Source organism: Heloderma suspectum, chromosome 3 (assembly GCF_057233095.1).
Source record: "Heloderma suspectum isolate Gila_16-S chromosome 3, 16-S_ref, whole genome shotgun sequence".
NCBI classification, from domain to species: Eukaryota; Metazoa; Chordata; class Lepidosauria; order Squamata; family Helodermatidae; genus Heloderma; species Heloderma suspectum.
In genome coordinates this window covers 96,056,297-96,081,189 of record NC_139460.1, presented here as the reverse complement: position 1 = coordinate 96,081,189, position 24,893 = coordinate 96,056,297, and the positions used below count along the sequence as shown (strand labels likewise).

The window sequence follows — 24,893 nt, the reverse complement described above, 5'->3', positions numbered from 1 at the left end:
TTCGCAACTAGGATTTTTCCTAATGGTTAGCTAGTCTCACCCGCTTCCCCTCAGCTTTGTTATTCCTGTATCTTGTTATCCAGAACCCACAGACAGAACCACCTGGACTTTAAAGCCACATACAAATCGCATCCTTGTACTAGTCGTTGATTAATCCGGGTAAACTACTTCTGTGCTCATGGTTATAATCTCTCCTTTTTATAAATATGCACTGAACGATTGGGGGGAAATACTCCTTTATCGCTCTTTAACCACTTCCACTGTTAGTAGGATCAATGATTAGCAGATGGATCAATGATCAATGATTCATAAGAACAAGAACATAAGAAGAGCCATGCTGGATCAGACCAAGGGTCCATCTCCTTCCGCATTCTGTTCACACTGCTGCTCACAGGAAGCCCACAAGCAGGACATGAGTGCAATAGCACCTTCTGTTCATGTTCCCCAGCTACTGCTGTACATAAGCATAATGCCTCTGATACTAGAGGTAGCCTCTAGCCATCAGGACTAGTAACCATTGATTGCCTTATTCTCCAGGAATTTGTCTAACCCTCTTTTAAAGCCATCCAAATCAGTGGTAGCGAATTCCATAGCCTAACTATGCGCCGTCAACCATGTGTGAAGAAGTACCTTCTTTCATGTGTCCTGAATCTCCAGCCAATCAGCTGCATTCAGGCGTTGGTGTGATCTTGACACCTGGCCTTAAATATAATTAGGCTGCAATTCTAAACATACTTACCTGGAAGTAAGTCTCAATGAAATCTCTACAAGTGAGGCCCGAACAAACCTATTTAAGACTGGCCTGCAACTGGGAGGAAAATCTCATGGTAATAGAACGGTAGACAGCCGCATTTTGCACCCTTTTGTGGAGCGCCTATCCCACTGAATTCAAGTGAGACTTACGTCCAAGTAAACACGTATGGGGTTGGGCTGTCGGTCCTACTGAAGTCAACGGAAGGAACTCGGGGTGTCCAAGAGGAGAAAGTAGTACTAGAGCCAACCAAATGCGGGAAGGCGAACCCGGCCGTTCATATGATCATATCCCAGGAAGGATCGACCCCCGCCCCCTTCCTGGTGGGGTTGGCTCGCGTTCTCCAGGAGGCTGGAAATACCTCCAAATTCGAAACAGCTGCTGGCCCCGCCGTGGTCTGCCTGCTAAAATATGCCGATCTCCTTTTAATCTGTTTCATATTCACAAATTAAGCACTTAGCCTAGGTAATAAATCATTAGCAGTTTACGAGACTGGCCTGAGACACACTAGTGTAGGGAGGCTGGGGGTGGGGAGCCAATCCCCTAAAAGCACAGTCGGCAACGCGGCTGGAAGGAAGGCAGCGCTTAGCAAATCCTCGCCCGCCCGCCCTCTCGGGCACAGAGCGCGGCCAGGGCCAAGCCGTGCCCGGGCGGACGCCTTGTCAAAAGCGGCTTGCTCGGTTCTCGGGGGCAGGAGACTTGCCCGAAGCTCGGGATAAGAACAGAACCCTGCGCCCGCTCCAGATGCCTCCCGTTTCCTCTGAGCAGGTAGCGCCCAGCTTGGCTGCACCTGCAAACGCAGCTCGGCTGCCAGCGATGACTCACTGAGAACAAGCGCAGAGCGCCGGACACTCTCCCCTTCCCTTCCGGCCGTCACTGAGTCTTATTCTCCTGCCCAAGAGCGGCTTGGCCATTGCTGGGGCCAAGACCCCCGTCCGCCCATAGATCCCCGGGAGACAAAATACGCGGGTAGGATGGTTTGCATTTCGAGAAGAAATGGACGGCGCTGCAACTCTACGCGGAAAACAGCCCTATAGGAAACCACGAGACGGCATTTGGTTACACTGCAAAACAAGATAAACATTTTTACTAGGTCGTTTTTAAAAGTTAAGTCCGGTAGCTCAGACTTCAAACTGGCGCCATACAGAATAGAACATGCTCCGTGGAGGGATGGAGGAAGGCTGGGTGGGGTTGACCCCTCCCCGGCCTGACAAAGGGTAGCTTTCAGAGCTCCAGGACCTGTTTTCTGTCCCAGGACGCAGCCCTCGGATGTTTGAAAGAGTGCCTCTGAGCAAGTGAAGAGTGCTTTGCCCTTGGCACCGAGTAGCCAGATCCTTCCGTTCTGAAATGCAGGCCATTGGATCCCAGGGAGCTTACTAAGAGGGGCAGAGCACATGCTTTGCATGTTCAGTCCCTGACACCCCCGTTTAGTAGGAACTGTGGTAGCGGGGTGTGGGAAGACCCCTCTGCTTGAGAGCCTAGAAGAGCCTCCGCACTCGCAACGGACGGTACTAGGCTCCATTGATTAATACTTTGAATAAGGCAGCTTCACGTATGTAAAACCCGTAGAGATCAGCCTGTATGCCCGTTTGCTTGAGGCAGATTCCTTTGAAACCAGTGTGTCTTCTGCGTAAATATTTTCGTTGGCCTCCTTGTTTGGGGAGGGAGCGAGAGGCTGTAATTAAGGACCGAATTCTGGGTTCGAGAGAAGTGCGCCCAGAGCTCGAGCTCAGCACCCGCCTCAAGGCTGGGAAATTTGGCAGTGGTGTGCGTAGGGGAGAATGCCCGTCCTTCCCCACCCCTGCCCTGAAGAGGACACCGCGACCACCGGCTGGAAAGGGAAACCAGTTCCTTTAGAGCAGCCTTCCCCAACCAGGTGCCCTCCAGATGTGTTGGACTGGGTGGGGATGCTGGGAGTTTAGTCCAACACATCTGGAGGGCACCAGGTTGAGGAAGGCTGCTTCAGAGTCTTCCAATGACCGCTCCCCATCAGTTCCGCTGGAAGACACGCCTCTGCTGAGCTCTTCCAAGTTCGCTCCACAGGAAAAGCCGGAGGGAAGGATTTTCCCCGGGAGCCTCCCGCTCGGCTAGTCTGTGGCTAGCCTAAAACGGCTGCCAGCAACAGCGCTGCAGTCCAGAAGAAAGCGAGACCACAAACGCTCTGGAGCGCCATCCGCAAACCAGTTCAGCCGGAGTGCTTGCCCTTGGTCTTTGCCTAGGCTTAGAGCGGCACTGGCACGTTTCGAGTTAGTTGAAACTCCTCCTACCATCGCCCTGATCTTTTGCGTATTTACTTAGAAGTCCGTCCTAGTGTACTCAGCCTGCTTCGATTTAAGTGAGAATATTCCGGCTCAAGGAGATTGGTCGATCTTAAACGCCCTTGCTTGGAAGTTGCTTCCATTGTTAATGGAACTTCCAATAAATGACTGAGCAGCACATTCCTGGGCATGTCTACTTGGAAGTGAGACCTACCGACTTCAGTGGGACTTACTCCCAGTTTAGGATTCCATCCTATGCATGCTTATCTGACAAGCCCCATACAAGACAGTGGGGCTTACTTCCAAGTAAGCATGTCTAGGATTGTGCTGTCTCCGAGTATTAATGTGGTGGCATTTTGCTACTCTAGTCCAACGGCTGCTGTGTGCAGAGGGAGGTGTCGCTTCCTGTGTGGGCTAAACCACTCACAGAAGGGCACCTTGAGATCATGCTCAGTTCTTACAACTCCGATACTCTTTTTGAAGGGATGGAATTCAAGCGCATCCATGGAAAGGGGGTTCTGCGTGCATTCTGAAACCTCTTATTCCAGCCTAGTCCAGGAGGGATACTTCGATACACTAAACCTGGCTCTCGAAGGAAGATGCTATAGACTTCCTCAACGTGCCTGGACAGGGCCTTGATGAGAAAGTTCAACTCTTTCCACAACTGAGCTTATTTATTCGTTAGTATTTCTATACCACCTTACCTGCCAAACAGCCACCAAGCAGGTGCACAATAATTTAACACCACAAGCAAATACGTTTGCTTGGAAGAAAGCCCCACTTGTTTCAGCTTGCTTCCAAGTAACCGGCCCTCAGCTTGAGCTGTGTCCACCCCGTTTGAAGTGAGTGGGGCTTCTCTGGCTCCAGCTAAATTGGGGAAAGGATTTGGAGCGCTTGCCAAGACCGGAAGCTCGTCTGTTCTGCAGCCTCCGGGCAACCTCGATCTCGGCCTTCTCAGCCTGGTAGCCTCCTGACGTGTCGGACTGCTGCTCCCATCACCCCAAGTCAGCATGGCCAATGGGAATTATGGGACCTGTAGTCCAAAACGTCAGGTTGGGAAAGGCTGCTCTATCCATTCCACACTCAGTCTCGTCCTTACACACACACACCCCCCCGCTAGGATGGCGATCGATTTTCGCTGGCAACCCATAAAGATCTGCGATCTCAGACAGCCCTGATCCTGGCAGGGAGCGAGGGGAGGGTTGCGGTCACCCCTAATCCTTATAACCTGCCTGCTGGGGTCAGTTTTAAAGGGCGTCACCAGTGGAAGCGTAGGTAGCCTCGGGCTCTTGGCTCCTGCAGCCCCAAGGCTGCAATCCTATGCACACTTTCATGGGAGTAAGACCCATTGTACTCAACAGGGTTTACTTCCAAGAAAACAAGCGTAGGGTTGCGCTGTTAGGGACTTCCCCTACTTCATCCGAGGTCTACAGCTTACACCCCGAAAGAGGAAACTAACAACTCCGATCCACAAACACCCTTAGGCGTTAAAACCACTCGATTCAAGGGGTCGCAGCAGCTGATGGCTAGCAAACCCAGGGACTTCGACATAAGGGGCTTGTAAAACGGACTGGCTCAACCTGTCCGTGACTGCGGAGGTGGCCAAGATCACACGCAGCTCCGAAAACCTCGCTGTGGCGAGGCGAATGCAGCCGCAGGGCGATCCGGGCTCCAAACACAGAAGGGCGGCGGGAGGGAAAGGCAGAGAAATCTAAGGGGGAGGGACCGGGGCCAAGGCAACGAGCGACTGCTGAGTGCAGGAAAGAGAGCAGCACCGACCTGGGAGCGTCCGTGGCCGCCGCCGCGTGCAGTTGGAGGCGATCCCCTGGCGAGAAGGCGCTGTCAGAGGCTATTTATCTCTTGCCAGAGCCGAGGCTCCGGTTCCCCCATCGGCCGCGTGTAACAATGGCAGCGATCAGCAGCCTTTCACGCGCTCCAGTGCCTGAATGGATTGCGGAAGATGTCCTTGCTCCGCTCAGATGCCTGCTTGATTCATCCCCTCTGCTGCACAGTGACGTTACTAGCCACAGCGCGCTGCCCGAGGGACGCGGGGCGGGGGGGGGGGGAGCGGTCTGGCCCATTTGCCAGTGGAGCTCACACACACACACGCCGCTCCACTTCTCCCCCCCCCCTTCCCCCTCAGCACCGTCTGATTTTCCATTTGCAGGACTGTGGCGTTCAGCCAGAAATGTCAGCGAGGGCTGAAACTTGACACACAGATAGCAGCCCAAAGCAATTTCCGGCCTCCACCTCCTCGCCTTCTCCCCTTACTCTCCTCACCCATCTTATCTTTTAAGTTCGTTCCGAAATAGATTGTCTTAAAAAAAAAAAAAAGTAGAATACCATCAATGAAGATCATCGTAAACGAGCATTTTGCCGTTTGACCTTCTCAGGGGGCAGGGCGGCTTCGAAAGACTTTGGGACCACAGACCAGTAAGCTGTTCGTCTTCACCGCTGGAGTACTTGCTGAGGAGCGCTCCTCTCACCTGATACACGTATCATCTGATACGCAGCAAAACAGAGAGTGGTGGTGCGGGCGCGGAAAGCGCTTTGTTTCTAAAAAGAAAAGTGTGAAGGTTTCCCCCATCCTCTGACCTGGAAGTAGTAGGTTTGTGGTTTTCTGTTTGGACGCCACATGTCCTGAGACATACACTTCGTTAGGCAAGTCCCTTTGGGGGGCTTCAGGTGATGCGACAAACACATGAACCCCCAAAAGGGATCTGAGTAACACACTTCATCACATATGCGAGGGCAGCGCTCTGGTACTCAAAAGCGGGACTTCTGGAACCCAAGCTCCAGTTAAACCCTGGATGCCAAAGGCAGTGGGGAGAGGGGCGATTTTGAGACACTCTTTCTGTCTTGGCCAAAGTACACGGAAAAGAGCCTCGGAAGGGTGAAATGGTCGCAGAGATGTGTGATTTAAGGTGCCCCTACCCCCAGTAAACTTGTACTCTCTGCAAAAATTATCCAGAGACTTGTGTGTCCTGGTCCCTTACAGTCACAGAACAGAATGCCCACCTCATCAGCGTGTATTGGAAGGGAAGCAAAAATGTACCATCCTAAGTAGAACAGAGGCAAGAAAAGAATAAAGCCCCACCCCCACCCCGCATTTGTATTTGGAAAGTTGGAAATAAACCCCTTTGTTTTATTTCCAGCACCATATCTCTAGGATCTTGTAAGAGATGGAAAAAGAAAACTGCACGGTCATAGTCCTCAAGGGTCTGTGAACTGGCTCTTCTTCTTCTTCTGGGAACAGATGCAAGAGGGGACATTGGAAGAGGAAGGCCTGTTCAGACGCCTGTTTGAAACCAGCGGTTCTCCTGGACCTTTTTAGCAGCATCAGAGAATGAGGCCCAAGGTTGCAGCAAGGGAGGCCCGAGGAGAGCCCCTCTGTTCCTCTGCTTATCTATGTCTTGGTGCAAAGTGTCTGCAGCCTTTATTTAGGCAACCAGCCAGTTCCCTTTGGGAAGCCATCAGGTCTGGCGGGGGGATTCCCACCATCACCCCCAGTTCTTCCATCCTTTTTTCCCACAACCCCAGCCGGAACTAAAGCCGTCTTGGGTCCCAACGACTTCTCTGTGACCTTGATCAAAGAATCCCCGAAGGCGTGGGCTTGCCAGCGTTGAGTCCCGGGGCGTTTGGCCAAACCTTGCATCCAGACCCGAAGCAGAGATAGTAGGAAGTAAGTCCCGTTCAAATCAAGGGGGCCTGTCTTCTACGTACATCTGTTTAGGATGGGGACGGAAGGGATCAGTGCGAGAGCGGGGGGTGGGGTGAATGTTCCGGCTCCAAGACCCTCGCTCGGAAATGGTGCTTGGTTTAATCAAACTGAGCGCTTCTTTGGAGCTGGTCTTTCAGCCTCGTTTGACGCTCCTCTGACCCAGCTGTCTCTCTCCCTCCCACATTTGCGGGGGTGGGGTGGAAAGGAATGCGTCTGGGAGCGAGAGAGCAAAAAGAAAAGAAATCGGCGACAGCACCGGAGCAATCAACAATCTCGGAGTGAACGTGGCTAAACGGCGAAGCCAGGCTGCCTCCGCACTCTCTCCCCCGCCCCGTCTGCAGCGCAAGGCAGGCTAATTCCTCCGCTGAGGGCCTCAATCAGGCATTTATTTGACACACATGATGCATGAACGGCTAAACGCTATTCTCAGCAGAGGGGGATCAGCCAGTCGTGGCGTTCCGTGCCGGAGAGTTGCCGCCGTGCAGCCAGCCAGCGAGCTCAAGGAGGTCGCTTCTCGCTCTCTTTCGGCTCGCGGGGTGAGGAACGCTCAACTTTTCTCAGCCTCGTCTCCAGCGCAGCCAAGGGCGAGGTGATAAACCTCCAGGCTCACAGCCAGCCCTTCCCCCTTGCTCAGCGCTGCCAGATGACCCCCCTCCTTCCTTCCTTTCCTCCTCCTCCCCCCTCCGGCTGTTGTTTCCTCCCGCGCTCGCTCGCTCGCTCGCTCCCTGCCTGCCTGCCTGCCTGCCTCGTCTCCCTCCCCGCCTCCCTCCCCCGCTTTGTGTTTCCCTGCCGCACCGCCTATGCTGGTGGCCACGGAGTGAAACTGACTAACGCGCGAAACCTGACTGGCAGTGCCCGCCGCGCTGCAGTCGCTCGCCGCCGCCACGCTAGTCGCTTTCACTCCAGGGCCGAGCGGGAAAGGGAACTCGGTGCGTCCTCAAAGGCGCACCACCGGTAGGGGAGCCGGGACCACCGAGAAAGAAGCAGCCAGAACCGCAGCAGGGGGATACAGTGGCGGCCAACATGGGGGGCCGGGAACCATGGCACAGCCGTCGGGATAAGGCTCAGAGCTCGCTGGGTGTCTCCGCATTCGGGCTTTAGATATTTGTCCCTAGGGGAGGGGAGGGAGTGTCGCCCGTTAAACACACGCGCGCATCCCTACCTCGCGGAGATTGAACGTGACTCTGGAGGGGGAGCGCGCGTGATGCTCCAAAAGGGAGTTCTTGCAGATGTCTAACCCATGGTTACATTGACTTGGAATGAAGTTTCAATGAAATCCAGGAGATGTACTTAGGATGGAGCACAAGGTAGTAGGAAGGTCGTGTTGAAGTCGGTGTGGGGCTTCTTTTCCAAATCAACGCCCTAGGGTTGTGCTCCTATTCAAGCACTTAAAAAAAAAAAAACTTATACTTTCACGTGAAGTGCTTAGGATCGTCAGCCAAAAAGCTACTCTAATGGGCCTGGTGTGAATTGTCAATGCCCCAAATTCTAACACGGTGTTGTACTTGCAAAGCAAGGCTCACGGATGTGGCTTGAACTTCTGATGCCTGTAAATCTTGTTGTCTTCTGTGTGTTTAGGGTCCTGTCTCTGGGTGTTCTTTCTTCTCCGTGGATGAGATTTTCAGGCTGATATCCCTGAAACTCCACTGCTGGAAGTGGAGTCCCACTGGTTTTATAGGGCCTTGCTGCCAAGCAACCTACCTAGTCCTGGAATGCACAGCCTGTTAGGCGCCTACCCTCTACGCCCTGTATGGGGCCATTTTGCATCTCATTGGGTGAGGGTAGGGGAGGCTGCTGGACCCAATTTTGAATCTCTTGTGAAATGCCCTCACAATACAATTCATTCAAAATTAATTTTTGACAACAAAATGCAAGTTATTTTGTAAATATAAGCATGAGATACAAGGATTGTCCTTAATGCATCCATCTCAACATAAGGGGGGGGGAGTTATCAGGCCTGTTTAGCGAGCCTCACCTTAGCCTTCATCACTGTCAACACACTTCACTGAAATTACTAAGCCATCCTCAGAAAATGGAAAACTGATGCAAGTGGTGGTGGTGACTCATCAGTGGCTCTTACTGCCAGCCTTGACTCACCAATGGATGTTACTGCATGTCCTGGAAACAGACTCTTCTGTTTCCCTTCCCTCTATGCACCCCAGGTGTCAAGGACCATGTCAAGTACAGAAGAGCAAAGTGGGCTGGTGGAATTTGCAATTTCCTAGCATTTGCTGCCAAGAGAGGAGATGGCATGGTAGTAGCCTGAACACAGAAAGAAAGGAAACATGGATAGCAAGAGCATTATCCACCCCAGTTAGGTGGAAGGGTTTTGTAGGGCAAGACAAGGCACATGGGAAGGGGCTTCATAGTGGGAAGTGGGAAGCTGCAGGAGCAGAACTAACTGTGAAGGGGGCTTGACATGCAAGAGAGGGGAAGGAGGAACATTGCATGAGGGTTGGGATAGTGAGCCAAGTTGAAGCTGGCTGGAGAGACTGGGAGGAGGAGGCCAGAGGAGGCCAGAGGTGTGATCAGTAACCCACTTTTTAAAAAGCAAGGTGTCAAAGGGTCAACCCTGCCTGGAAGCTGCATCTTCTGACCTGTAGTCTAAAAGGAACAGTCCAATAAAAGCTGCACAGTGTGATTCTTCTGACTGTGTGTTTTAGTGCTCGTTGAGACAGAATGGATGGTTTGGCATCAAAGTCAGGTGGGATTGTCATTTTTGTGCAAAACTGGGGAGGAGAGAAATTTGGCCTGCCAGGTCATCTGCTGTCCCTACAGGAGTCTGTGAACCTATGCCCTTCCTTGGTGTTCACTTCTACTAGGCCTTTTCTGGGCCACATTTTCTGTACTTTCTTTTGTTATTCAAACTACATTCTTCTGCTATTCACTTATTCAAACTCTGTCTTTACTCCCATCTTTGTACTGTCCATGTATCATGAGCCTTCTGGGCATCAGTCCTCTGTTCTGCACCTAGAACATTATGTCACTATATAAATGTAAGGGAAATGTCAACATTATAGAGGGGGACTATAGCTGTGGCTGCAATCTATCATCTAGAACAGGGGTGGGCAGAATGTAGATCTCCAGATGTTTTGGATTTCACCTCCCAGCATTCCTGACCATTGTCTATGCTGGCAGGGGCTTCTGGGAGTTGAAGTCCAAAACATCTGGAATCTACCTTCTGCCCACTCCTGCTCTAGAGTATTCTTGAAATGTTAAGGCTTTAGAACTGCTCTGGAGCAAGTGGTTTTTTGCCAATGTGGTGTCCCATCCTAAACAAATTTATTTATAAGTGGATTAATAGAACTTAGTTCCATGGAATGAGTACAGCCCAGAGAAGGACTGTAAAACAATGGAAGTTTGAGTTCCATTGAAATCAGTGGGAATTAAATGCACTGGTAAGTATGTATGTTGTGATGATTTCATCAACACTGGTTTATGGATTTAACCCAGTACAGTTGGACCTCCAACTCTACACAGGTGTGGTATATATAGTGTTTCCACCCAAGGGTTGCAAGCTTTTGAGTTTTGCAGACAAATGTTCAGCAGGAATAAAAAAATAACTTGGCAGGTGATAATGCCAACATTGATATGGTAAAACAGCAAGCTGTAGGGAACTTTTTTTCCAGGCTATAACAGATGAAGGGTCACATTCTTTTTAAACATGTGTTTATTGATTTTTGCATGCACAAATTAAAAAAAAGAGTATTTGCCACACTTGTATACCACTGAGTAGCCAGAGCTCTCTGGGCAGTTCATAAAATAGATGTAAAACCATAAAACACATAAACAATAAATCATAACTTAGGCTGCAATCCTATACACACTTACCTGGGACCCAGTTCCATTGAACTCAGTAGGATATTTCTGGGTAGACATATACAGGATTGCAGTATTAACTTCTTAAACAATTTTTACAGAAAAGAAATAACACAAATTTCAATATTCATACTATCAGTAAAGGAGATCTCACCAGAAACATGCCCTGGTTACATCCAGACTTGATTACTGTAATGTGCATTGGGCTGCCCTTAAAGATGGTTGGTAAACTACAGTTGGTGCAGAATGCAGCAGCCAGAACACTTGTAGGAGGTAGGCATTTAGATCATGTTACACCTGTTCTGTGCCAGCTACATAGGCTGCCTATTTGTTTCTGGGTCAATTTAATGTGCTGGTATTAGCCTTTAAGGTTTGGCACCTAGTTACCTAAAAGACACCCTGCACCCATATGACCCTGCCCAAACCTTAAGATCAGTATCTCGGGCCCTGCCCTCTGGCCCAGGGTCAAAACTGTTAGATTAGTGAGTACCAGAGATGACCTTTTTGGTGGTGGCTCCATCTCTTAGAAATACCCTCCCCCAGGAGGTGCTTATGGCCCCCTTTTTGCTGGCCTTTAGAAGATGTATTTGTTCCTGTCTGTATTTGGTTAATTTTAGTGTATTGTAAACTGAGTGTGCAGTTAATTTTAGTTCTGAGAGCTTTCAAAGCTTGTTTTTAACCCACTTACCCTTCTGTGTGCTCCCAACATAGCTTCCTAATAAGTTGGGTAACTCTAACACATTTTCACTTGTTCTGAGCGTTTCCTTATTAACACAATATTAAGACATAACAATTATTATAGTTATATTATAGACATATTAACATGGTCTATTTTCAATTAGGGCAGTTTACCCTTGCAGAAATCAGTGGCATTAAACCAGTTAAAGTGCAAGCATACTGGTGTAATAAACTTGAGGACTGTGCAGTAAATCATCTCTCAAATGCATGCTCTGTGGCGGGTGCTTTTCCTCCATGTCTTTTTCTGGCAGGGGTCAAGGGAGGAGGTCAGTTGCAGGCAGCACAATGGAGGCTTTGCCGAGTCTGATATGGTCCAGAAAGTGGCATGCAAGCTCAACAAAGCCAGGGGATGACCACATTTCCTCCAAGTGAGCAGAGCCTCTAGCAATCCAGTTATGAGGAATGACTTAGGTCTAACTCTCACGGGGACAGTGAACCTGGGTCTGGGCTGCACCATTTTGGGCTTGGGGGAGGGGTGCACACATGATTGAATACTGCGCCTTATGAAACAGTTCCCTCCACACAGAAAACTCCCCTGTCAGACAGAAAAATGCTGTCCTAGCCTTCTCCCTGACAAGCTGTTTTTCTATCTGCAGGAAACTTCTTCAAATAAAAGAACCCACTGGAGGAGCATTCAATGATATAAGTCCCACCTGCAGTCTGTATGACCCAGCCAGGCCCATGGTTTATTCGCTCAGGGAAAACTAGGCGGTAGATTTCTCCTGGCTGGGTCCTACTGACATGAAATCGTCCTAAAGGAGCACAGTCTCAAGTCCCATGACTTCTCGTGGGGTCGAGCTCGTACACTCCCCAGCCTGGCTGTTGACACTGATGTGGGCCTCTTTTAGGCATGGCCAGCTCCTTGCTGTTCTAATAAAAAGCCGAGGAAAGTTAGCAGTGCTGGGGAGCCTCAGGACAAGGGCCTCGTCTGTTCCGCTTTCCCGACCGGCAGCGAACACAAAGCGCGGCGCCCTGCCCCCCCTTCCCATCAATTTCCTAATTAGCGACGCCTTTTTGTGTAGCAAGGCGTTTCATATTAATGTGGCATTATGCCTTGCTGGCGCGAGATGCCGGAGAGGCTGCTCAGGCGGCAAGGAAAGCGCACGGCACGCTTCCTGAGCAGGCGTCCCCCGAGAGCCTAGCGCGCAGGCGCGACGACGGGTCCCAGGCAGGCAGAAGCGAGAGGGGAATTCTGCGGCAGCTCCGCAGCTCCCACCTGCGAGCATTGGACGGAAGCCTTGGGATTCGGTTTCCCTTCCTGCACAGTCATTTCCCTTAGATCCGCGAGCTGCAGTAAATTCATCTTTTCAGCACAAATGCCATAGTAGGGGTTTGGTTTTGTCATTTCTGTTTGCTTAAAGCCCGGCCTTGCATCACGTTTGACAGCAAGTCAACTTTTCTTCCCCATCATCCGCTCGGTCTCCAAGTTTTGCGTTCTGTTTTCTTAGTTCCCTTGCCAAAGGCTGCCAAACACATGGCACTCTACTCTTACATTAACATCTCAACGTGTAGGCAACTATTTACATTCTTGGCTTTACGTTCGCCTGAGTAAAACCCATCCAACATGCGGTATGTGGGTGCATTTGTGAAAAAGCAGCGATCGATCTGTTGTTATTGCAGGGAAGGCTGGCATCATGGACATAAACCTCCTCTCTCCCCCCCCCGCCCCCAAATCTATTGTCTCATAAAGGTCTCTCTTTCAGAGGCCTCTAGATTTATAATGTGAGCCTTTCTTTCTTTTTCTTTTTTCCTTCTTTCTTTTTACTGGGTTGTTGCTGCTGCTGCTGCTGCTGTTGTTTCCCCTTCCCTGGCCTCTCCAATGATTTCTCGCCACAAAAGAGTTGTGTTCCCTCTTTTTCAGCCCGATCCACGATCCAGCTCAGTAGAACTTGCTGGCATTTTATGCCATACAAAACCTCGATCTTCACCATCCTTTGGTGGCACCATCGAAGTAAGTTACATTATAATCTGCAGGTTTTATTTGCAAATAAATGTATTTAGGAGCAGGGTGAGGTTGCAAATCAGAGGCACCAAATCCTTTTAAAATCTTGTTCTTTGGCTCCCCTAGAATCGTTGATGGCGGGGGGGACGGGGCGGTGGGTGAGGTGCCTTTTGGAACTTCAGATAGGAAGGGAAAGGTTATGTCAGCACAGGATCGGGCAACGTTGGGAGCAGGGGCTGGTTTCCTCCGTGAAAGGTAAACGCAGTACAAAGAGCAAACTGGTTGCTGGAAGGAGCGGCAGTGGAGGAGAGATGGGGAGGGGAGACAATCACCCTGTGAAATATTCCCTGAGCGGCAGCCTCCGCTGAACAACAGCCCCAACCAAGGCCACCGAGGTCAAATCCAGCCAGTTAAGAAGGGGGAGGGATGTATAGCATTAGCAAGGGACCCGCCAGCTAAACGCATCGCTTCTTCAGCGGAGCATGGTTCTGTTTAGGCGGAGTGCAAAACAGAACAGCCTCTGCCTGGCAAAAGGCTTTTCTCCGAACAAATCTGACAGCTGCTGCCTCTCTCTCGCTAGCTGGAAATCGCTCGTGCGCTCTACTGGCCCAGACTCAAGGCCACTTCATGTGGGTTAGCTATCCCTTTAGTCAAGCTGTTTGACACCAACGGGGTAGCTAAGGAGTGGATCTCTCTCTCTCTCTCTCTCTCTCTCTCACACACACACACACACACACCTGCACTCCACCCTATTCTTACTCATTATTTAAGATGGAGTTTAAGCCCTATTAAGCCACATATGTAGGATCATACTCATTGTGCTCTGCACTAACCTAGAGTAGCTCTAACACACACAAGCACACACACATTGACAGGTTGCACGATCATACTCAGTAAACTCAGATTAGAATCTCAGCTTTACAGGCAGTGAAAAGTGGGAAATGGCTCTTTAACCCCAATGATCCTTAAAAGGAGATAAGGAGTAACTAATCCTGCTTCAGTAATTTGACTATGCATCCTTGGTATGAACTGGGAGTAGGCAACCGAGGTTGGTAGTTCCAGATTAGCTATCTGAATGACAGAGATATTGTTCTTGTGTAGGTGTACTTAGAGTGAGACCCGAAGTACATTTGTGTAGTGGGGGGTGGGGAATATCAGTTTGCATGCAAATTTGGCCAAAAGGTCAAATGAAGTCAGTGAAGTGTTTTCTTTTTTAGCATGCTCACAAGGAGTGGAGAGACAAACTGCCTTCCTTGCTAGCCAACACACATTTCCACATGGTTTCTTTACCACCCTGGGGGCAATCCTGTGACACAAGTGTTAAGTCCTCAGACATCTGCTTCAGTAGAGTGAGCCAAAGGCCAAGACCTTTGACCCGCAGGCCTCACAGCTCCCTCGCCCTGAGCCCTTGATGCAACAGAGGGTGCTCAGAGCCAGCAGTAGGTACCCCAGGTTACCTCGCAAAGGTGGTTTGTGCCATCACTGGGCTCCTTGCTTAAATGGTAGAGAGACCTAAACTCCAAAGCCAGCTGCTACAGGAAACACAAGACATGTACACACACATACCCAAAGCTAGCTGACCATCCAAAGAAGAAATGGGATATAGGCTGTTTTGGAGCAGGAGCCCAGAGTTCCACATACAGTTTGTTGTAGTGAACATTTACTTTTATGTCTAGTAAAACGTGACCCACAGAGAAATTTCCTGATGATCTCTGAACCTTTTTTTGCAGTAAGAGGTTCCAGAAATGTACAGTACCACTACCATCCATCATGTGTTACATCTCATACAGGTGGTGAATAATTCTTTCTCTTTATACTTATCCCAGTTTAAGTTGTAAAATGGTTAAAACTCAATTAAAAGTGAATAAAGTATAATGAAAGGAGATGGCCCTCCAGGGCCAGTGTCAGGGGTAGGCATTGCTGGGCACCTGCCAAGCCCACACCTCAAAGCTCACACCCACTGTCAACCCCTGGAACTCCCTGGCCCTGATGCTCTTCCTCTTTGCTGTCACTACCTGTTCATGTGCCTCCTCTGAGCATGGAAGCAGGCACCAGAGTGAGAAGAGAAGGCAGCTTCCTTCACTTGGCTTGCATTTGTTCTCTGGATGGTTGCACAGATTGGGTCTAGAGGAAGAGGACAAGTGAGGGAGGCAGCAGGGACAGTAGCAGGAAGAAGCCTACTATGGGAACCTTGCTCAAGAGCCCCCAAAATCTTGGATCTGGCCCTTTGGCACTCTGCTGAATACTCAGCAATATCAATATCTTTCCATGCCCCCCACCCCAAACACACACACAAATCTGTTTCGTCATCAGACCCAGACTCCACAATCCAATTTGGTCAAAGTACTTCCATTCAAATAGTTCTATTCACTTAAAATGGGTCAAGTGCATGGGGTAAGCCACAAAGCACTCACTTTGCATGCAGAAGGTCCCAGGTTCTATCCCCAGCAGCATCTCCAGGTAGAGCTGGAAAAAAATACTGCCTCAAACCCTGGAGAGCCCCTGTCAATCAGTGTCTACAATTCTGGCCTAGATGGACCAGTGGCCTGACGCAGTATAAGGCAGCTTCCTATGTAATAACAACACATTCAGCTAGTCAAAGATAAGTGGGTTGTGGATGTTTTCCCTGTCTGAGAAAAATCCCAAAGCACATCCGCCCTTTCCAGCAGTCCCTTCCCGAGTTACTCCACAGTAAATCCCAGGTAACTGAAGATGTCATCAGCAACCACTAAACTGGTCTTAATGATCCACAAACAACCTGAGGCCACTTCTCATGAGTATTTCTTACTACACAATGACATGGTGATAAGCAGATTTAAAACTAGGTATTTAAAACTAGGTATTCCCATTGACACTCCTAACCTTTCTTTGGGAAAAGGCCCCCAGGATTTCAAGGGCTCAGTCACCCAAACCACTCCAAATTGATGCGCTTCACATTGGGCTGTAAAGGTGGTTGGTGTGGTCTGCACCGTTAGACACATTCCCATCAGATAGGCTGCTTTAAGTGATTTCAAGAGCCCTCTTTCCCTTGGCAGAGCCCATTGTCTCCCAGGCCTTGGCTTGCAGATCTCAACCTCTGATTCTGCACAAGCCCAATTTGCAAGCCTCCCTTAGCCCCATTGGGCTGTAATTTCTTTGTCATGCACTATAAAGAATGGTGCTTCTCTTGCCAAGGTCCCACAGAAGGGAGCTGTATAGGCTGAATGTAAGCATTGTTGAGGAGAAACCTCGCGTTTCTGTGTGGGAGAATACAACGACCCTTCTCTTTTAAATAGCCAAGAGGGGGGAAACGGCTGGTGCAAAGGGGCTTCTTCTTAGGAAATGCAGAAGGCTAGCTCTAGGGGTGGGGAGGGGGGCCTCTGGGCTCCTGGCCTAATCAGTGGTCAGAAGAGAAAAGGTTTCCTGCCCGCAGCAAAAGGGCAGTCAGAAAGGCGGGGAGGCCAGGCTGGGAGATCAGGCAAGAAGACCCTGGAAGCTTTAGTTAAGGGGATGATGTGCAGATGAAGCTTGTACCATCGTCCTGTGGCATAGACCCCCACAGCAGAATCAGACAGCCTGGTCTCTATATATCACATAATATATGTGTTCCCAGGACACCTTTATAAGGGTCACAGCTAACTGGTAGGGCATAGCCTATATCAGAGATAGGCCACCTGGCACCCTCCAGATGTTTTGGACTACCACAATCCCAGATCATTCACTGCTGGCTGGGACTTATGGGAAATGAGGCCTAAACCATCTGAGGGTCACTGGATGTGGCCTGTCCCTGACTCCTTCCCCAACTTGGTGCCCTTCAGATGTTTTAGATGACAACTCCCACCCAGTATGGCCAATGGTCAGGAATGATGGGCATTGTAGTCAAAAACATCTGGAGGGCATCAGGTTGCAGAAGGCTGGCCTATACATTGCCCCATATTACAAGGCTGCTTAATGTCCCAAGACAATATGAAGCAAAATGCTTTGAAAACATGAATATTTTTTAAATTATCCTTTTCATCATCATAATCCCTCTCTTTCTTTCTTTAGGTTCCAAACACAAACAGACATCAGTTTCATTCATTTCAAATGTAGTTCTAAACAACAACAACAACAACAGGCTAACACTACCTAGCAAGTTCAATCTGCCTACTGAGTTTTCCAAACTCAGATCAAAGTTGATTCTGGCTGCAGTTTCAAGCATCTTTGCTAGTTTAATGGACATCAGTGAGAATTCTTTCCAAGTAAATATGATGAGGATCTGGGCAGCAGGTGACATAAAGATTTGAGGATGGAGCAGTGCATGTGTCTAAGACTGCAATCTTACCCTCTGGAGCAGTGGCGGCTGGTGCTCACTGGGGCTGGTGGGGTGGAGAGCAAGGCAGATGCTCGGGATCCCACTGAAATTGCTAGAGGACCAGAGCAGATCATGCGTGGCACTCGGCAGCTGCACGCCGTGCATTGAAGCAAATGTGCCTGATTGGGGGGGATCTCTGTACCACAACTGGGTGGGGCTCCCTGCCCCATTTCCCCAAATATAGAGCCACCTCTGCCTCTGATCCGAACCACTATTCAGTCACAAGGCAGAGCTCATACAAATGGCAGAGAAGGTGGTAAATCACTTTCTGGCCTATAGCACTTCAAACTGCCTGTGAGAGATCCCATGGTTGAGTGCTTCACCATGAAAAAGGAGTAAATAGAAAACTGTAATACAGAACGGTAAATACAAAACTAGTTTACAAGGGCGGTTAGGCTAGAACTCGTCTTCCTAATATCTAGTTTTCTATGTCCAGGGAGCATGGGCAAGGGGGAATAAGTGGGCAACAGTCCCCAGATCCCCAGCTTTCATTTAAAAAGCCACCCCTACACAATTATCTAGCTCTTGTAGAACCCAAGATAGAAGGCAAAATGTGTAGGCAGGATTCTGCCCATTTCTTTTGTGAGGTACTAGCCTGTTCCAGTATTTCAGTGTGTTTGACCAGTGAATGAAGTCATAGCTATGACTGACATTTAGGAACAGAGTAAGCCATATGGACTGACACCCCCATTTCCTGGAGTAGGAACTTCCTGGTTTATTTTTAAGGCTTTTTTTTTTTTGGTAACTTAGGATGTAATCCTATGTCCCCTAGACAGCATCTGGGGGGCATAGGGTATTTCACTTTCTGGGATCTGAGGTCAGAATCAGGGTTCTGACCTCAGAGCCCAGAAACCATGCTCCCCACCCCCACCCCTTGTAGCTGGCATGGTTCTCTCCACACCAGCTATATCTTCATGGTCGCGAAAAGAGGGTGGTCCCGGGGGAGGGGAGACCACAGAACCTGCTTTACTCAGCTTCCTATGCATGTCCCAGAGGCCTTCTTTCCTCCCCCTCCTGAAAGCCATGCCTAGACAGGCAAAATCGCCCATCTAGGGAAAATGCAGGGTGGCCAGAGCACGGAGGTGAGGCTCTCCTCCATGCTCCGGCCACCCTGCATTGGATACTCGGCAACCTCCAATTCTGGAGCCTACTGATTATCAAGATAGGATTGCACCCTCCGTGTAGCTGTGGCTGGGCACTACTGTGTGTATACAAAAACAGAAGGTAGCAGCAAAGACATGAGTTCATGATCAGGCTCATTTCATGCCAAAGTGCCCCTCCCAGGCCTTTTTTTTTGTGGGCAGGGAGACTATTCATTTTAAAAAATTACTCTGCCAATCCATCATAAAGCCCTCGTTATTGTACCCATATTTCAGGGGGCAAAGTTGTGGCTGAAAGAGTGTGGGTACAGAGTAGCCCGTGTTGTTATACCTATTTTGCGGGGTGTGGGGGAGGGGAAATTGGCAACCCTGCAGTCCAGAGTTGTTATCCAGTCCCCTACTCTATTTTGTTTGCTTGCTTGTTTGGGGAAGATGAAGAAAGTTAACCTATTGTTTAGATTTACACATTTGGTTTATTGACATGTTGGAAGCAGCAATGTTAAATCTATCTCATTGTTTGGACTTAAGCTATGTTCTCTACCCTCAGTTCTTTCTGTATAAACTTAAACTCTTTGTGGTAGGCGGCAGTATTGCAACCGAAACTCTCCCCACGACCTGAGTTCGATCCCAGCGGAAGCCGGGTCTCGGGTAGCCGGCTCAGGTCGACTCAGCCCTCCATCCTTCCCAGGTCGGTAAAATGAGCACCCAGCTTGCTGGGGGAAAGGTGGTCACGACTGGGGAAGGCAATGGCAAACCACCCCGCTACAGTCTGCCAGGAAAACGCCAGCGCAAGCGGCGTCCCTCCAGGGGTCAGCAATGACCCGGTGCTTGCACAGGAGGAAGCTTTCCTTTCCTTGGAGTGAAAAATTGCCCGTTAATGTTGGATGATATTAAAATGTGTGTTTTTCATGAGAAATGTCAAAATTTTGACATGTTTATTTTATGCATTTAGATTTCTATTCTGTAAGTTTATAGTATATTTATATGTATATACTTTTCCCTCTAGAAAAATTCCTGCAGATGCCCCTGAAATAATAAATAGAGGTGTGTGTTTCAGGTCTGATTCAGCGCCATTTTGCTTTGGGGGACCTATTGAGGAATTTAAAATCCTGGTGGCCCATTCTATCCTGAAACAGAGTTTTTCGATACATTGACTTGGAAATTTCCACTGGATGAATTTCGATGGGACTTCCTTACAAACTGAGTTTAGAATTGCGGCTCCCAAGCATGTGAAAGTAGAATCCCATGGAAATCACTTGGGACTTTTATTTGGGCTCCGTGGGTGTGGGGAGGTTGCATGTAAAAAAATATATATATATATTTTTTTTAATTGCTGCGGGTCCAGGTCCACCCAGTGGAGACACTGACAGCCCTTCGAGATATCCCTTTGCCTGTCTGCCTGCCTCCCAGTCGCCTCCCAGGAAATAAGCGCCAGGCCTTGGCTTCCCTGTTGTATCCCAGGGCAGCCTTCCCCTTCCCCCCCCCCCGTGCAGCCGGAGGGGGAGGCATGGAGTCTCTGGCTTCCAGCCACCCACCGACCCACCCACTCCTTCGGAGAGGGCGACGCACAAAGGGCCGCTTGAGAGAACGACCGAGCTCTCAGCCACGTCAAGGCCCTCGGAACGCGCCGGACTATTTGCACGCTGCGCCGCCGCCGGAGAAGGCTGCCCGAGCCGTGCCCGAGGAGGGAGCGGGGGGTCGACGAACGGCTTCGTCGGGCCTTGGCTTGCGGCCGAACTGTGTGCGCGCGCGCGACGCTCCTGGAGCTGCGTTCGGCCTCGGCTGATCTGCGCCCCCCCTCCCCTCCCCTCCCCTCCCTCCAGCAGATCGCGGCGCGGCGAGAGGAGACACGCCGCTAGCTCTGCAGAATGCGGACCGTGCGCGATTCGTTCGCTGCGAGGCCAAGGGGCTGGCGCGGGGGAAAGTAGCCCCGAGCTACAGCCCAGCCGAGCTGGAGTCGAAGCCAAACGGGTCTGGCGCCCCATCACGCTGATTCCCGGTGGAATCAGAAGCCTCGCGGCCGGGTTCCCTTGTTTGTCTCTGGGCGGGTTGTCAAGCCCCGCTGGTTTCTGTCCAAGGATGTGAACAGAAGCGAGCGACGTGGTTGAGGCGGTTATGTGTCCCCAAACCTAGGAGGGAGGCGCCGCCTTTCATAGCTCTGTGGATAGCTCATAGCTCAGGACGAACCGAGAGAGAGAGAGAGACAGACAGACAGACAGACAGACCCTCTGCAGAAAGCAGGTCAACCAGGTTTTTCTCTGAAGGAGAATAATCTTGTTCTTTATTGCTCTCCTGGAAGGTGTTTGCGCTGTTTTGTTAATGGGAAAGCACTAGGCTTCCAGAATAAGGCTGCAATCGTGTTCAAGATCGGAATGTAAATCCTATTTGGCACCACCCGCTTAAGGTTCTCTTGCCTCCTTTCCTCCTCTTCTTTTTTTAAGAGTACAGGAAACCGAAGGTCTAATACACCGTTAATCGATTTCTATACTATTGTGTATTCTATTACTAGCGATCCATAAGCCAGCTAGGTGGAAATAACAGATCTATGCTGATTTGCCTTCCGCACCTAGACACATTTTTGGACAGATCTCACTTGCCTATAGGACTGACTCTCAAATACTACGCGTAGGATCGGGATGATTAGGCATTATCCCAAACAACTCGAAGTACATTTCGAGGTCCGAGTCAACCTGTTTAGGATGAGGTACCTTTACCACCATGCTATGGTCAGTAACTTCAATGCGATTTAATATTGTTGACGACCGGAGCACGAGCTGTATAATAGAGAAGGGGACTCGATGGCCTAAATCCAAAATTGTGGATTTAACTAAACTGCGGACCAGGAAGGAGGTGATCGGGTTTGTACTCCAGTTTTATTTGGTTGTGCATGGGGCTACTTCGGCTCTCTTCTTCACGGACTGTTTTTTTTTTTTTTTAATTGAACCAGGAGGAAATGCCTCTCAGACAGAAAAGCTTCCCTTTCCTCGCTGTCTTTCTTGCAAGAACGAAGGTCTGCAGGCTGACAAATATCCCTCCTTGCCATCGATCGGAGCGTGTACAGATGTGAGATATCGAGGCTCACTGCAAAGCGGCTGCTCCCTCGTCGTCTCCTCGCTCCCCTTCCAAAGCTCCGGCTTGGCTCCCCCCTCTCCCCCTCTCCCTCCTCTCCCCCTCCCCCCTTCCTTCCATCCCCGCTTTGTTCTCCTCCCCTTTCCCTCTCTTTAAATAGATTTCAAGGCGCTGCCCGCCCGAGAGCAGCTGTTGAGCTCTCCAGAGGGAAAGCGCTCGCTTCCCTGTCAATAGCCTCCCCACTTCTCCGATTTCCAAACAGAAAATAATCCTCCTCGAACCGAACCTGCGGGGAGGAGTCAAGGCCACCCGAGAAAGCGGGGGGGGGGGCTGCCTGCTTACCCACCGCCCCTCCCTGGAGCCAGGAAGGATCTCCGCGAACACCCGCCGCCGCTAAGGCCACCTCCCGCAGCCCTTTCCATGGCTGGCATCAGTCCCCGGCTCCAGACACCGGCCTAGCCCGGCCTTTCCAAAGGCAGCCGAAGAAAGGCAGTGACTGAATGGTCTGGCCTCAGCCAGCAGCCCACGGGTTCCTCTTCTCCGGTGGGCTCCGGCTGCCCCTGGCGAGCCTGCGCCCTCCCCACGACTCCAGCGGCCACTCACCTACCTAATGGCTACGGGTGCGATCCGCCAGAGACACTCACTGCTCCCACCACCGCCATTCATGCCAAGGGGCTTTGCAAGGCGAGCTCCCATGGAAGGAAACGGCGCCTGCGCGGGGAGGCCTGGTCAATTGCATCCCCGCTGAAGTCCAAGGAACTTCTAGCCTTGCACCAGCTGTCCCTCCGGTTTTGAACTGAACTCAGTTCCAAGTATCACCAGGCCCAGTGGAGGCTGGTGGCTCCGTTTTCAGTGGGGCTGTAAATCCATTCCGGGTTTCAGGCAGCCAGAACTCTAAAGGAGCTATTCAAGGTGCTGAATCCTGTCCCCAAAATAAGTTCAGCACCTTGGATAGCTCCTTTAGAGTTCTGGCTGGTTCTCACTGAAGCCCGGAGCGGACGCACGGCCCCTCCGAAATCGGAGCCACCAGCCTCCGCTGACCCGGCCTTCGCCTGAGGAGACTGCCTCTGGACTCTCCTTTCTGAGCCACACACACAAACCCCGCCTGAGTTTGGAGAAGTGAGCCCCGTTGGTGGTCAAAGCGATGAAACTGAAAGATGTATATAGCGCTTTAGTACGTTCAAAGCGATTCCCATTCACGTGGTATGGGAATGTATGTGTAATCCTTACAAACAAGCCTGCCAGGTAGGTCGGTATTATGATCATCACGGGAAGGACCCTTTTACTGAGTCAGACCATTGGTTCATTTAGGGCAGTATTGTCGACACTGACTAGCGGGGGCTCTCCAGCGATCTTTCCCAGCCCTACCTGGAGATGCCGGGGATCGAACCTGGGACCTTCTGCATGCAAAGCAGCTGCGCCCTATGGCCCTTTCCCAGCCCTAGATTACCGAGTGAACTAAGGCGACATTCGAACTTCTCTCTTTTCCCCGCTACAACAGACATTGGGAACCTGTGACTGTTGGACTCCAACTCCCATCAGCCCCAGCCAGCATGGATGATGGGAATTGGACAACAACATCTGGAGGGCCGCAGGTTCCCCACGCCTACACTACACCAGACCGGTTGTGGAAGGCCTGGAGTTCTGTTTAGGATCGTGTCCTAAGTATCACACACTTCCCTGGAAATCAACAACAACGAGGGTGACAATTCCAGTTTGTTGTGTCCCGAGCTTTCCTAGCAAGAGGCTGAGCCCTCATCAGATGCGCGGAGAGGGCAATACATCTGGAGAAGAGTCCTTGCCAGGAGAAAGCTCCGTCACAGTAAAGATTTCGTGGCTTTGTTTAGCTTTACGGGCTAAAGGGTTCTGTTGCTTTTCCTACACCAGCTACTCTTCTGTCATGAAATGTGTCACTTCAAAGTCTTGCGCCATACTTCTCACCCAACGTGTTAAGGCTTTAGGGGCCAGGCGCCAATCCACCTTTAAAGAACGCGCACACACATACACACACACGTCTGTCTGTCTGTCTGAGTCTATCTATCTATCTATCTATCTATCTATCATCTCCCCCAGATCGGTCCCAGTGCTCAATGGGATTAGTCAGTGGGTTTGTGTGGGTTACCCAGAAGTCCCTCTCGGAACACGTTGCTTGAAAGTCAGCTCCTGGCTTGGAATATTGCCACGGGAAAACGGGCTTCCAGGCAGGGGGCTCTCCGGATGCCCCGTGTGGTTCGGGAAGGGCGGCCCCGGGCAAGGGTGCGGAGTTTCCACAGCCGCGCCAGAGCCCTGCGTGGGCGAGGTGAGCAGCGCTGCCTATTCCGAAGCCCTGGAAAGCCAAGGTTAGCCAAGGTTTTCCTGCTCCCTCGTCACGAAACCCCACCTCTGCGGGAGGAAGGCGAGCGAGGCGGCTTCAGGCCAGGAACCAAGAGCCGAGTGGATGTCGCGGACGTGAAGATCGCTCCGTTTGAGCGGCGTCAACGCGAAGCGCGTCCCTTCGGGGAGCTGCGGCGCGGCGCGGGGGCGGCGCGGGGAAGGAAGAGCAGGGCGTCCAAGCCTCCCGCCCTTCGCCCCGCGGCGCGGCGCGGCTGAGCTCGTGTGGGGCTCCCAGCTACTAGCGATCGCAGCCCCTACCGGCGCCTTCCCTGGAGCAGCCAGGGGCGGAAACGTGGGGCTGCTGCCGATAGATAGTGCTGGTGGTGGGCGGAAGGCAAGTGTCACCCGTCGAGATGTTCTGACAGATGCTCAGCGCTGCTCTGTCCTACGCGTGCTCGCTGGCGAGGGCAGGAAGGGAGGAAGGAAGCAAGGAGCTAAAGGCAGATTAGCGAGCGAGCGGCTCCTTTCCTCCACCCCCGCCCCCTCCCTCCCTCCCTCCCCGGGTGCGCACGGGCAGGCGCCGCTGGTAGAAGCCGTCCATCAGCAACCAGTCCAACCTGCCAGTGATCATGTGCGATCAACACCAAATCACCCCCGCCAGGCACGATCCATCATCCCCTGCAATGCGAGGGGGCTCGGAGCGGAGGCGTCTGCACGGGGGGGGGGAGGGAAGGGAGAGGGAGGAGCAGAAGTCTGCCGCAGCAGCAGCAGCAGCGTACAACGGTAGGGCGGCTGCAGCAGCGCCCCTCGGCTGGCTGCCTTGGCTCAGATCCCGAGCTGGCGAGCTGC

General features: G+C 51.1%; 1 protein-coding gene across 5 annotated transcripts in view; it reads left to right on the top strand.

Moving 5' to 3' along the window:
* Positions 1-19,724, top strand: part of LOC146349977 (uncharacterized) — a 57,725-nt gene extending 38,001 nt beyond the window's left edge. The window contains exons 2-5 of one of the 5 annotated variants that reach the window (XR_014789134.1): positions 6,165-7,266; positions 13,149-13,238; positions 14,960-15,019; positions 17,256-19,717. Coding sequence is in view for 1 of the 5 variants with exons in the window: in XM_084843926.1 (XP_084700052.1) it covers positions 13,149-13,173 (25 nt within the window). In the remaining 4 variants the exon portion in view is untranslated. Of the gene's footprint in view, positions 1-6,164; positions 7,267-13,148; positions 13,239-14,959; positions 15,020-17,255 lie in introns of all 5 variants that reach the window. The other 4 variants (XR_014789135.1, XR_014789133.1, XM_084843926.1 and 1 more) reach the window with 4 other exon arrangements.
* Positions 19,725-24,893: the final 5,169 nt, after the last annotated feature.